This window comes from Panthera onca, chromosome F2, assembly GCF_046562875.1.
Source record: "Panthera onca isolate mPanOnc1 chromosome F2, mPanOnc1 haplotype 2, whole genome shotgun sequence".
NCBI classification, from domain to species: domain Eukaryota; kingdom Metazoa; phylum Chordata; class Mammalia; order Carnivora; family Felidae; genus Panthera; species Panthera onca.
The window spans coordinates 82,784,181-82,797,762 of NC_138356.1; the positions used below are offsets into that span (position 1 = coordinate 82,784,181).

A 13,582-nucleotide genomic window follows, 5' to 3' on the forward strand; every position below is an offset into this window, starting at 1 on the left:
AGGCCCACTGCAGCAGCAGGCTGGGTGCCCGCCAGGGCTCCCGGACACCCTGGCGAAGGCTTTCACCTTGGGCCCCGTCCAGCTGTCTCCGTGCAGCCCCGCTCAAGAACAGCATGGTTACCAGGCATCTGCCAGAGACTGCTGCGGGATGCCGGCTCCCACCCCCACGTCCCCCGCTCCGTCATTCTGCCCTCAAATATCTTCCAACGGCGTCCTCGTTCCCACCCCCAGCGCCTCCACCGCTGCACGGGGCCTGGTGAGCACCTCTCTCACCTCCTGGTGGCCCACGCTGTCCCACTTCCAGGACTCTGCCAGGTCCCTCCACAATCCTGCTGCCCACCCCCACCACCACCACCTGGGCACCTGGGCGGCTCAGTTGGTTAAGCGTCTGACTTTGGCCCAGGTCATGATCTCACGGCTGGTGGGTTCGAGCCCCGCGTCGGGCTCTGCTGACAGCTCGGAGCCCGGAGCCTGCTTTGGATTCTGTGTCTCCCTCTCTCTCTCTCTCTACCCCGCTCTCACTCTGTCTCTGTCTCTCAAAAATGAATAAAAAACATTAAAAAAAATTTTTTAATGTAATAGAAAAAAACCCTTCATTAGCAATGCTAGATATAAACCCCTCTAGAATGAGACAAAAATCAGAACTGAAGTGCAGAAGGGCCCCCCAGGCATAAAAACTGGGGCCCACGAAGCGGGGACTCATGCTCCCCCAGCTCACCCCTGCATTCATGCTAACTCCAGCTCTCATCAGCCCTCCCGCTGGGACAGCCACCTCAGCCCCTCACTCACGGAGCAGCAAGGTTCCTGGTCTGCCTGAAGCCCTACGGTGGCTGCTGGGTGGGGGGAGGGAGGGGCTCTACCGTGGGTGCCGTGGGTGCCGTGGGTGCCGGGCAGGGAGAGGAGGGAGTCCCCAGGGACTGCAGCAGACTCAAGTGCAGGACCCAGCAAACATCTCAGAAACCCCTTAACCGCTGTGTGAGAACAGAAAACGCCCACCTGCCTCCAGCAGGGCAAGCACGTGAGAAGACTTCCTAGCTTGTCCCCTCCCACCCGCACGCAGCCTGGGAGTCACCGTTGCTGGCTTCCTGTTTATTCCTCTCCAGTTTCTTTATGGAAAATCAAGCAAATACAAGCACGATTCTTGATTTTTCTCCTTTTAACACAAAAAGTGACACCTCCCGTGTCCTGTCGGACCCTCGATTTTCCATCAGTCCCCCCACCCCACCCCCGGAGGCCTGTCACCCGGGAGGCCCCTCGGGAGCATGGTTCCCAGCGGTGCCTGATCTGATCAGATTGGATGGGATGTGCACCGTCACTGGCTTGGCTCCCACAGCTTCACCAATACAATCCAGAAATCCAAGTTTTTGGATTTTTGCCAATCTGATAGGTAAAAACTGGTATCTTGATGCAGACAAGCCTTACATTTTACACACCACTGACCCAGAAATTCTATTTCAAACGAATGTCACAGATACACCCGACAACCCAGCTCCAAAGCCACTCCTTGCAGCGAAAAGCAAAAAATTAAAACAACTGAAAAACCAAAAATAACCCGAATGTTCTCTTAGAGAGCATTAGTTTAAATAGGATGTGGTTACCACACAAAGCAACATTATGTTACGTGATATCATATTGTAAATAAATGTTATAGAAAGATGTTCCTGTTGTGACATTAAGTAGAAGAGAAGTTACATGTGTCTAAAAATACTCTATAATACCAATTATAAAATTATAAAATTTTAAAATTATAAACTAAACCGTACTACAAAATGCTATGCATGTTTGTTTGTTTTTTTTTTTAAACAACAAGCACAAAATAAAGAGATGTGAAAGTTTTACGATACATCAACCAACACTGGAGGGACACTTGGGGGGAGGGCTTGGAGTGGCGACCCCGAAAAAGGATCTTTTCACGTCTGAACCCCTGGTGCCTACAACCGACTGTGACCTTATTTGGAAATTGGGTCTTTGCAGATGTTACTAAGAGAAGGGTCTCAAGATGAGATCACCCTGGATCACGTGGGTGGGCCCTCAACCCAGTGGCAGGCGTCCTTAAGAGAGACAGAAGAGACCCTAGGAGGAAAAGCCACAGAAACCAGGCAATGCCAGCAGCCACCAGAAGCTGGAAGAGGTGAGGAAGTCCTCTAGAGCCTCCCAAGAAAGTGTGGCCAACACGCTGACTTTGGACTTCTAACCTCCAGAACAGAGTCGATACATTTCTGGTTCTTAGACCACGTGTTTGTGGCGATTTGCTACGGCAGACACAGGAGACCGGTCAAGGTTTTGTTACGGGGCACGGTGAGCAACACCTAAGAGTGTGGACGAGGCTTCGGAATCGGGCAGTGGACTGAAGAACATGCCGGAAAAAGCCCGGGCTGCGGTGAACCGCTGGTGGAAACCCAGGTGCTGGAGGCGATGCCGGTGGGGACTCAGAAGGAGGAGAGGGACGCGCACTGGAAAGCGGACGAAGGAGACCCCTATGGAACAGCGGCAGGAAACGCGACTGGACGCTGTCCTGCTGCTAGGTGGAGGCCGAACTTGCGAGTGGTGAACTTGGACCTTTAGCCGAGGAGATTCCCGGGGGAAGCGGGAGGGGTGACCCACCTCCTCTTGCAGCGCATGGGAAAGATCAGAAAGATAGAGAGGAAAGACACAAGTTGTGGAAGGGGCTGTTACGCAAAAAGGGAACCGGCACTGATGACCCAGGAAGGTCACAACCTGTTCAGGTGGCAGAACGTGTACCTGGTGGGAAGGCGGGCCCTGGAGAGAGTGCCAAGGCCGCGACCACACAGCCCCCTGCCGACCAGCTTAGACGTCTGGCCCCCTGGTCCAGTCAACCGTCTCCGCAGAAGCCGGGAACGGAGAGGGGTCACCCAGAAAAGTCCCGTGGAGAACCCTCTTGTCCGGAGCCACGGATCCCTGTGACACACAAGGTCTGTGAGAATGTTGTAGGAGCAGAGACACCACCAGCTGGGACGGAAGGGGGCAGAGGCAGGATGCGAGGACGGGAGGTGGTTAGCATTCTCATGTGCTCACAGGTTAGCTCATGGGCTGCCCCGCAAGGACAAGGAGTAGGGGACCCCAGAGCAGAGGCCAGGGGCGGAGGCCGGACAGCAGAGCATCAAGCCAGAGAGGAGTTTTCTCAGGAATTTGCCCTGTGGGTTCAAACTTGCTGGGGACTGGTCAGCCCTCTATCCCTTTCTATTTCCCCCCTTTCGGAATGGGGGTGTCTATTCTATGCCAGTCCCACCACCGTCTTCTGGAAGCGTTAAGACTGGCTGGCTAGTTTCACAAATCCACAGACAGACAGGAGTTTTGCCCCAGGGACCATATCCAGACCCTCACCGATATCGGATCAGAGGAATGCAGCCTGTACGTGACAGACGTGGATTTAGGGGGCCGGGGGGCACTGGTTTCAAAGGCGGTCCCCAAAACACGTCTGCCTCCAAATCCCTAGAGCCCACGAATGTTATCTTACTTGGAAAAGGGGGGTCTTTGCGGTTATAATTAAGGATCTTGAAATAAGATCGTCCTGGATTGCTCAGGGAGGCCCCAAGTGCAAGGACACGTATGCTTACAAGAGGCAGAGGAAGGACACAGGGGGAGGCCACGTGGAAGACGGAGGCAGGTACTGGACAGAGGCCACCACAAGCCAGGGCACGCCAGCGGCCACCAGGGTCTGCCCCAGAGCCTCCGAGGGAGCACGGCCCTGCCGATACCTGGATTCTGGACTTGTGGCCTCCAAAGGGTGAGAGAGTAAAGTTCTGTTGTTTCGGGCCACCGGCCACCGGATGCTGGCAACTTACTCCAGCAGCCACAGGAACCTACCACAGGGCCGTCTGTCCTTGTCAGCAGGCGCGAGTTGCTAAGGAGACAACAGCAAAGCCCACCCACGTCCCTCAGGGCCACCTTGGTGCCTATTCTATAAGCTTTCCCTGCCGCCTTTCGCCTAAGAAGGAAGGGGGAAAGGATACGTTTCAAAAGTTCAAAATACACACTCACTTGAAAAACCAAAGAACGGAAAAAAGACATGAGACACCTCTTTCTGGTTTCCCACAGCTGCCTCACACCTGCAGTCCTGCACCCCGCACCCTCCGGGGGGTCTCCCCTAACCCCACCGTCCCGGCCACCAGCCCGTCTGAACCCAGACCCCAGACCAGCTACCGCAGACACCTTCTAGAGTCTTCCTTTCCTGCAGAATTGGTTCCGGATCTGTCCCCGGCCCCGGAGCCACAGCGGGCAGCAGAGCGTCCCCCCGCATCCTGTCCTTGGCCCCACAACCCCTCTGCCTCAGGATGGCAGTAAAGGTCCCTGCCGAGAGCTGACCACCTGGACAGGACAACCCTTCTGCAGCTAAGCCAGGCCCCAAGCCGTCCTGGTGCAGAAGAGGGGAGGAGAGGAGAGAGAGCAGGCCCCACAGCCTCCTGTTCCGCATCTTCTGAGTGGGCACCTTCCTCCCTGCTCATCCCACATGGCCCTCAATGGCAAGGGGTGATCACATCCAGCCCCACACGTGCAGACGGGCCCAGCACCCCACGGTGCCCACGACGCCGAAGGCCACAGATGCCCCTCCGGGCCGAGGCCTCCCCTGCCCCAGGGACCTCAGGCCAGTGCTCCGCCTGCCTCCTCTCTGTCCTGGAGGACGTCCTCCCTCCCACACCGCTTACAGCCCCACACGACCCTTCTTACCCCTCGGCACCTCCAGCCCGATGACATCCCCAAACGGATCTCACCAAGGCCCCCAGTGTCCCTTATCATCAAGTGTTGGGCACTCTTTGGGCCTCATCCTGCTCGAGATCCCTCGCCCAGGCAGCCTTCTCCTGGTTTGTCACCCCTTCCCCGGGGCCCCCAGTATAAGGCTCTGCCCCTGCCCCAGCCCCCGGCTCTGCTTGTCCAGCTGCCCCTGAGCTCGGAGCATGGGCCTCTTCTCCTCCTTGTGGGGGCCCTGGGGTGCTGTCCCCAGCCTGGCCTCCGCCTCCCAGCGTCCCCGCGTGCTCACTCACCTGCAGCCCGGACGCCCTCGTCCACGCTCCCGTTGTCCCGCCCTCTGGACCTCCGCCCACCAGCACCCCGCCTGCCGCCACCTCAGCACCTCCGCGCCTCTCCTCAGCCACTTGTCTGGGGGCACCCAGGAGTCACCATGCCACCAGGACCCCCACAGGGCTCCGGCTGGGGGCCCGCCTTTCCCTCCCCTCCGTCCCCTCACTTTTAAGCCACGCTTGTCACATAACACAGGTGCAGCAGGACACAGACCTGGCCCTCAGAAAGCTGTCTGGTGGGAAAGGAGATATTTAAAGTCCTCTTTGTCACCCACCAACCCAAGTCCGGACCCTGAGCGTGACACCCCAAGGCTCCAGCCCACCTCTCAGCCCAAAGCAAATGCCGACGGATTCAAGAGGTTTCGTTAGAAAACAAAAACAAGGGGCGCCTGGGTGGCTCAGTCGGTTAAGCGGCCGACTTTGGCTCAGGTCATGATCTCGCGGTCCGTGAGCTCGAGCCCCGCATCAGGCTCTGTGCTGACAGCTCAGAGCCCGGAGCCTGTTTCAGATTCTGTGTCTCCCTCTCTCTGACACTCCCCCGTTCATGCTCTGTCTCTCTCTGTCTCAAAAATAAATAAATGTTAAAAAATAATTTTTTTAAATAAAAAAATTTAAAAAAAAAGAAAACAAAAACAAGCATCAGAACTGGAAGAAACTCTCAACAAATGTTTATGGTTTGTTTGGTTTTTATTTTTTAGAGAGACAGAGCACAAGCAGGGGAGAGGTGCAGAGGGAGAGACAGAAGCCCAAGAAGGCTCCACGCTCAGGGCAGAGCCCGACATGGGGTCGATCCCACGACCCCGGGATCAGGACCTGAGCCAAATCAAGAGTTGGACTCTCAATCAATTGAGCCACCCAGAAACCCTCAGCAAATAGATACTTTTTAATGTTTATTTATCTTTGAGAGAGAGAAAGGGGGGGGGGGGCGAGAGAGAGGGAGACACAATCGGAAGCAGGCTCCAGGCTCCGAGCTGTCAGCACAGGGCCCGACGCGGGGCTCAAACCCACGAACTGTGAGATCATGACCTGAGCCGAAGTCGGATGCTTAACCGACTGAGCTGCCCAGGCGCCCCAAGACTGGTGAGTTTTTAAAGCTGATACGGCTAAAGATACCACAGACAGGATTAAGTAACAATCAAGCAAAAATGGTCATGGTGTGAGCTGTCAGGACAGCAACTGGGGGCACCAGGGGGACTTTTAAGAGGCTAACAAGTTGTTTCATCATGTGCGTGCTGGTCACAAGGCAACTTTGAAATTTAAGTAAGTTTTGTGTGTAAAATTTGCTCGCTTTTCTGTAGGAATGTTACACTTCAATAAAAAGTTTACTTTAAAAACATAACAAACTGGTGAAAAGATTGAAATGTTTAAAAAAACAAGGAAGTTAATATTCATAATGTGCGAAGAGCTTTTATAATTCAAGAAGAAACATAAGATCTTACAGAGAAACGAACAATGCTCTTTTTTTCTTTTTTAAACTCTGGATCCCTACCTGCCTCCCTCCTAGATCTGAACAACGGTTTTGAATAGGTGAATAGGTGACTCGTAAAAGAAAAAAAAGTGAAAATAGCCAGTAACTAGGAAACAAAACTCACTTTATTTAAGAATCAGAGAATGCAAATTAAAACAGTTAGGGGGCGCCTGGGTGGCTCAGTCGGATAAGCAGCCGACTTGGGCTCAGGTCATGATCTCGCGGTCCGTGAGTTCAAGCCCCGCGTCGGGCTCTGTGCTGACCGCTCAGAGTCTGGAGCCTGTTTCAGATTCTGTGTCTCCCTCTCTCTGACCCTCCCCCATTCATGCTCTCTGTCTCAAAAATAAATAAACGTTAAAAAAAATTAAAAAATAAATAAATAAATAAAACAGTTAGGATTTTCTCATCAATCAACTGGCAAGGAATCGGAAGACTAGTTTGTCTTATATCCCGCATTCACCTATGTCAGAGGGCAATCCAGAAATATAATGATTTTTAACGATGAGCCCAAATGTCCACGTAAAGGGACCCGGTAAATAAACTGTGGTATTTCCATGTAATGGAATATTTAGTATCCATTATGTTTTTTTAAAAGGGGGGTGGGGCGTTGGGATGGCTCAGTTGGTTAAACCTCCCACTCTTGATTTTGGCTCAGGTTGTCACGTCACGGTTGTTGAGATCGAGCCCCGAGTAGGACTCCTTCACTGAGCACAGAGCCTGCTTGGGATTGTCTCTCCCCCCACCCCCTGCCCATCCCTCACTCACTCTTGCCTGTGTGCTCTCTCTCTCTTGCTCTCTGTCACTCTCTCTCTCTCAAAAATAAACACTAAAAAAAGCAAGCAAGCAAGCAAGCAAGCAAGCATGAGGGGCCAAGACCATTCAATGGGAAAAGAGCAATCTTTTCAACAAATGGTGCTGGGACAACTGGAATCCACATGTAAAAGAACAAGGTTGGATCTTCACGTCATGCCATACTCAAAAATTAATTCAAAACAGATCAAAGACCTAAATGTAAGGGCTAAAATGATAAAAATCTTGAAAGAAAACATAAGCATAAATCTTCATGACTTGGGAATATGCAAGAATTTCTTAGAAATGATACCAAAAACACAAGCGCTAAGAAAAAAATAGGTTAACTAGACTTGCCAGAATTAAAAACTTTTGTGCTTCAAAGGACAAGCACAGGAAAGTCAAAAGATAACCCATAGAATCACACAATTTTGCAAATCATCTATCTGGGAAGGGACATGTATGTAGAATACATAAAGAACACTTACAACTGAACAGTAAAAAGATAAAAACCCAATTTAAAAATGGACAAAGGATCTGGATGGACACATCTCAAAAGAAGGGACACAAATCACCACTAAGCACATGAGAAGGGGCTCAACGTTATTAGCCACCGGAAAATGTAAATCCCAACCACAACGAGATATCACTTCCACCTGCTAGGATCGAATGTCTATAATCTGAGAGGCAGATAATAGTAAGTGTTGGCGAGAACGTGAAGAAATTGGAGACCTCACACGCCGCTCAGGGGGACGCAGAAGGGTACAGCTGGGTGGAAAACAGTCTGGCAGCCCTTCTACCAGTTAAACATAGAATGACCACATGAGGGGCGCCTGGGTGGCTCGGTCGGTTAAGCGTCCGACTTCGGCTCAGGTCATGATCTCACGGTCCGTGAGTTCGAGCCCCGCGTCGGGCTCTGTGCTGACGGCTCAGAGCCCGGAGCCTGTTTCAGATTCTCTGTCTCCCTCTCTCTCTGCTCCTCCCCTGTTCATGCTCTGTCTCTCTCTGTCTCAAAAATAAATAAACATTAAAAAAAAAATTAAAAAAAAAAAAGAATGACCACATGACCCAGCAAACTCACTCCTTGGGACCTACCCAAGGCAGGTGAAAGCATAGGCGTGCACCAACACTTGCACACAAGCGTTCAGGACAGCATCACTCATAATAACCGACGGTGGAAACAACCCAAACGTCCACCGACTGATATACAGACAAACAAGGTCTGAGGGGTCCACGCCATTCGGTATTACTCCACCGAAAAAGGAATGAAGTCCCGTGACATGCTACGACAGAGGCGAACCTTGAAAACATGAGGCTAAGTAAAAGAAGCCAGGTGCAAAATGGTTTGATTCCATTTATATGAAATGGCCAACAGAGGCCAATCCATAGATACGGCAGGTGGAGCAGGGTTTGCCAGGGGCTGAGGTGTGAATGTAAGTGTTCTGGAATTGACTATAGTGGTGGTCTCATGAGCCTATTAACACGCTACAAGCCATTGATCTCTCTCTCTCTCTCTCTCTCTCACACACACACACACACACACACACACACACACACACAGTGAGACTGGGGCCAGACATGTGACTTTAACTGTTTCTCTGTGTACTTCCATAGTGCTTGCTTGTTTTCTTTTCTTTCTTTTTCTTTCTTTTCTTTTTCTTTCTTTCTTTTCTTTCTTTCTTGTTTTCTTTTCTTTCTTTACTTTTGACAGTGAACACAGACCAAAAGTGCTCTCCAAAGCCCAAATAACTGCTAGCCTCCGCTCCCTCCAGCTGAGCTCTGGCCACCAAAGATGCCACCCCATGCTATCACCCCCTCACCCATCGAGCACCCTGCAAATGCTGGCTGAGGGCCCGGGGCTGGTGCCAGGGACACACATAACCCAGCTCAGAGTCCAGGACCGGAAAAGGTGAGACATGTGAGGAAGGTGCCGGGCGTGACGGCAGCCCTGCCAGGGAGCTGGGGAAGCCCCTCCAGCTGAGTCTTAAGAAAGCAGAAGACAGGCATTGGGCACGTGCCCCGTGGACACGATGACCGCCCCTCCCAGTGACCTTCCAGAGCCACCTTTTCCAACCCCCTGCCTGGAGGCCCTGCCGCCATACTACCCTACGCTCTCCACGCCCTGCCCCTCCCGGGACCGTCACAGCAGCTTTGTCGACACCCCAAGGCACCCCAAGCGCCACCCACGCTTGGACCCACGCTGACTCTGTTACCGCCCTGCCCCCAGCCTGATGGGACAAGCCTGAAGTCTCCACCCTGGCTGCCCGGGCCCTCCTGGCTAGCCCCACTCCCCACTCCCTGCCCTGACCCCATGGCCCCCGACCCCCCCCCCCCCCGCACACGCCACTACTGGGGGACTTGGGCCACTCCTTTACAAACACCCTTACCCCAATCACCTGACCCACCTGGATTCTCCTGCACCCCAAACCCTTCCCACACCCAGCCTCTGAACTGCGGCAGGCCAGGCTGTGGGGAGCTGGGGGTCGGGACCCCTCCACACAGCCCCTCAGCACAGAAGGCTCTCCCATAGGGCCCCCAGAGCTTTCTGGCCACGGGCCCAGCCACTCCTGCCCCACATGGAATCTGCCTCGGACAGAAGGCAGGGAGGATGGGGAGGGGCGAGGGCTCAGGCGGACAGGAAATTAAGAATGTTCTGGGAGGGGCAGTGACCATGCAGGGTCACTGCCGGGGATTTCCAGGGGGAGAGCCCAGGAATGAGTGACACGTCCAGGGTAGCGCCTGGGGTGTTGTGGGACTGGGGAGGGAGACTATCCCTGGGGGGAGGGGCTGAGTGGCCACACTCTGGAGGGGCAGATGGGGAAGGAGCAGGGCAGGGGTGGGGCTGGGGAGTGAGTGCCAGCTTGGGGTAGAAATCGGGAGGCAGAAAGAAGCCAGAGCCCTCCGTGGGCCCAGCAGGGACCAGGAGTGCCCGGGCAGGGCTGGGTGGCAGTCCCCCAGGCAGAGACAGCTGGTGCTGTGCCAGGCCCCAGGAGAGGAGGGCTCTGGCCCCCGCCCCACCCACACGTTGGCTGACATCAGGCGCCATGCCTTCCTTCCCTCACTGGGGGAAGCCCTCCACCTCCAGGGACAGGATGGGCCTCAGTCCTCCGTGGTCCAAGGGGCTCACAATGGTCAGGCCTGCGGCCATGGCCCAGCCACCTCTGGCTTCCTCTAGGCTGCTCCTGGCCTTGGCGGTGGCCCTGGCCTGGCCACAGGCATCCCCCCGTCCCTCACCCAGAGGGGCTAAGGAGTCACAGGGGTGCCTCGTATGACGCAGAAGTTCTCCTGACTCCCAGACCTGCACGGATGCCCCTCCCCCCCGCCCCGCCTTGCTACCCTACTTTAGCAGTGCTCAGCCGCCAGAGCCACACGCGCCCAGGGAACTGCCCCATGGCACCGGCAGGTCTGCTTCGGGAAGGTGCCCCTGCGCCCACAGGCAACAGCCAGGCGAGAGTTGCCCTCTGCCCTCTTCACCTCTGTCCACCACATCCAGGATGCGGACACAGACTGAGACAGCCCAGTGTGTCTGACACCAAACCTGGAGTCCAGGGAGCACGGGCGCTGAGATGGGACCCCCAGGGATCTGTCAGCGCTCACTCCACCCCAGGGAGCAGAGGGAACACGGCCACTCAGCCCAGGATGCCGCAGACTGATGCCTGGGACAGGCTCTGGAACCGCACGCACCTCTGCGACCTGATCATACCAAGGAAGGTTCTGGAACGGGCCACTATTTATTCTGTGTAGGCATCCTCACTGGAGTGTCCAGTTCATAAACAGTCTGTCCCAGGGTATGCCAGAGAGCTGTGGCCCACGCGGGCAGCTGCTTCCTTGCCCGGGACCTATCCAGGGGGACCCCCACCCCAGCCCAAGGCTAGGCCAGCTGTGGAAGGTGAGAGCAGCGGCCGGCCGGCCCTCTGGGTAACTACCCCCCTCCCTCAGGAGCCCACTGTCACAGGATCACCTCTACCAGCACCAGGCAGACTAGCTGGAGAACCACACAGCACATCCACCTTGCCAGAGATCAAGCAAAGGCCGTGAGGGGAGGGTGGCCGGGCAGGGGTGAGCCCTAGGCCCTGTGAGACCTCTCTCCCTGCCTGGGTGAGGGCACCGGGTAGAGAGCGAGGCCCTAGCAGGACCTCTCTCCCTGAGCTGCCCTTGGGGTCAGAGCCAGCAAAACCAGCCACGTGGAGCTGGAAACAGCTCTGGTCAGCTCTGCCCACGGCCCCCACCTCGACCCTCTCTAGCCGCTCACTCTCAGGGCCCTAAGCCTCTGTGGGCCAGGAGCCAGGGCCACGTTGGTGCCTGCTAGAGCCCAGCGACCCAGGCAGCTGACAGGCAGTGAGGCCCTGGGCAGGTCCAGAGACCCGGGGGGAGGGGGGAGGGCGGAGGGGGAGGGGGGAGGGGGAGGGGGAGGGGTTCTGTCAAAGCCACAGAGCCAGTTTCTCTGAGGAGGAAGAGAGGGTTGCTCTGTCTTCCCCAGCCCCCAGCTGCCCCCTGCCCCAGGGGACCGAGAAGGGCTGTGAGGAGCTCCTTGCCAGGGGAGGGTGTCAGCCTAGGTGCTGGCCAGTTTGGGGAGGTGAGGAGAGGCCACAAGTATGTGACCCACTGCCAGGTGTGGCGGCCGCCCCCACCCCACGCGGGGGCGGCGCCCTGCCGAGGGGCAGCGGACAGCTCAGCCTGGCCCCACGTGTCTGCTGGCCTCAGACCGGGGACACTGGACACCGGCCCCGCGAGCCCCCGCCCCGGGCGCGGCCCACCCCACCGCCGCACCGCGAGATGCCCTATTAAGGGCATGACGGCGGGGGCTCCGCCGGGCGCCGCAGCCCGCGGGTGTCGGGCGGGCCGGGCTCCGGCTGGGCGGCGATCGGACCGGCGGCCGCGGACAAGGGGTCAGAGGCCGGAGGACCCGCCGGGGCCCCGGCCGGACAGCAGGTCGCCCGCGGGGCGCGCGGGGCCCTACCTTTGTACTTCTCCCGCACCTCCTCGTAGGCCTGGATGAAGTCCAGCTCGTCGGGCGGCGGGCCGGGCGGCAGCCGGGCGGCCATCCCCGGGCGCGGGACGCGGCGGCGCAGAGCGGCCTCCAGCCCCGGCGGCCACTGTCCCTGCGGCCGCGCGCCGCTCAAAGGGGCGGCCCCGCCCCGCCCCCGCACCCAGGATGCCCCACGGGCGGGGCGGGGCCGGGCGAGGGGCCCTGGGGCCGGGGCCGCGCCGGGCAGGCTCGGGGCCGCGGGGCCACGCGCGTCCCGGGGCGCACGCCCCTCCCCGCCCCCGGCCGGGTCCCAGGCCCCGCGGCCCCTCCCCGCCGGCGACCTCACCTGGCCGCCCCCCCCCCCGGCGCGCCGCTCCCCTCCGCCCTCCCGCCGCGAGGCTGAGGACTCGGTGTCTTCGAGGTAAAAAGAGCCCCCAGGACGAAACATGTAAGTATGAAAAGGCTGAAATAGGCGATTTGCGGAGGAAAGAAAACAAAACGTTTGGTAAAAACAGAAGACAAATTCTTTCCCGCCCCTGAAATGGGCACAGACCCGGTCGCCCCGGGGGACAACGGTCCGGGTGGGGCGCCCCTGGCAGTACTGCACCCCAGCCTTCAGGGCTGCTACCCCGTGACCAGAATCGGTCATGGAATCCGTCCTAGCACAAAGGTCGTGCGCGAGGGTCGCGCCCTGCGGCCCTGACCGCAGCACAGCTCCTGGCCGGGACTGCTGAAGTCCCCCCCTCCCCCAGGGCAGGGGCTGACCCCGAGGAAGGTCCAGGCCTGAGAGGGACATCCACGATTTGCTCTCCAGTGGGTAAAAATCCTTCAAATCCGTATGTGACGCTTGAAGCCTGGCGGGTCCTGCGCCCGCACCCACTGTCCTGGGGCATCTCCCTGACCTCTGGCCTGTGTCTCCACCCACAACCCCTCACGGCCCCCAGTCCCGTCCTTGCCCCACAGCTGGCCTTCCAGGCCTGTCCCCACTGGCCTTAGGGTGCCCTCCGGGCCTCCTGCAGGGGCCAGCCATCCCGTCCAGGTGCCCTCATCATTCTGTCCGCAGAGAGGAAGGGGGTCAGAACTGCAGCCACTGTCGGGGAGACCCTCAGCTGGCTCCTCCCTCTCCCAGCACATCCTGCCTGATGGCCGCCAGCCCTGGGTCACCCACTCCCCAGCCGTCCGCCCCACACTCTCGGGGGCCTCGACTTGGCCTTTCCCACCCGCCTGCCCGAGCAGCAGCTGCTGGAGGGCGAGGCAGGACCCCGAATCCCCCCGGGGGGCTGCCACGCTAGCCAACCGGGCGGCCCCTCCTCTCCC

At 57.4% G+C, this 13,582-nt stretch overlaps 1 protein-coding gene across 9 annotated transcripts in view; it reads right to left on the bottom strand.

Moving 5' to 3' along the window:
* PLEC (plectin) overlaps positions 1–13,582 on the bottom strand; it is a 56,302-nt gene that overhangs the window by 40,913 nt on the left and 1,807 nt on the right. For 4 of the 9 annotated variants that reach the window (XM_081792050.1, XM_081792049.1, XM_081792047.1 and 1 more), the window contains exon 1: positions 12,257–12,412. The exons of the other annotated variants lie outside the window; for them this stretch is intronic. In XM_081792050.1, coding sequence (XP_081648176.1) covers positions 12,257–12,341 — 85 coding nt within the window. In that variant the 5' untranslated portion in view covers positions 12,342–12,412. Of the gene's footprint in view, positions 1–12,256; positions 12,413–13,582 lie in introns of those variants that run through there. 9 annotated transcript variants of the gene reach the window in all.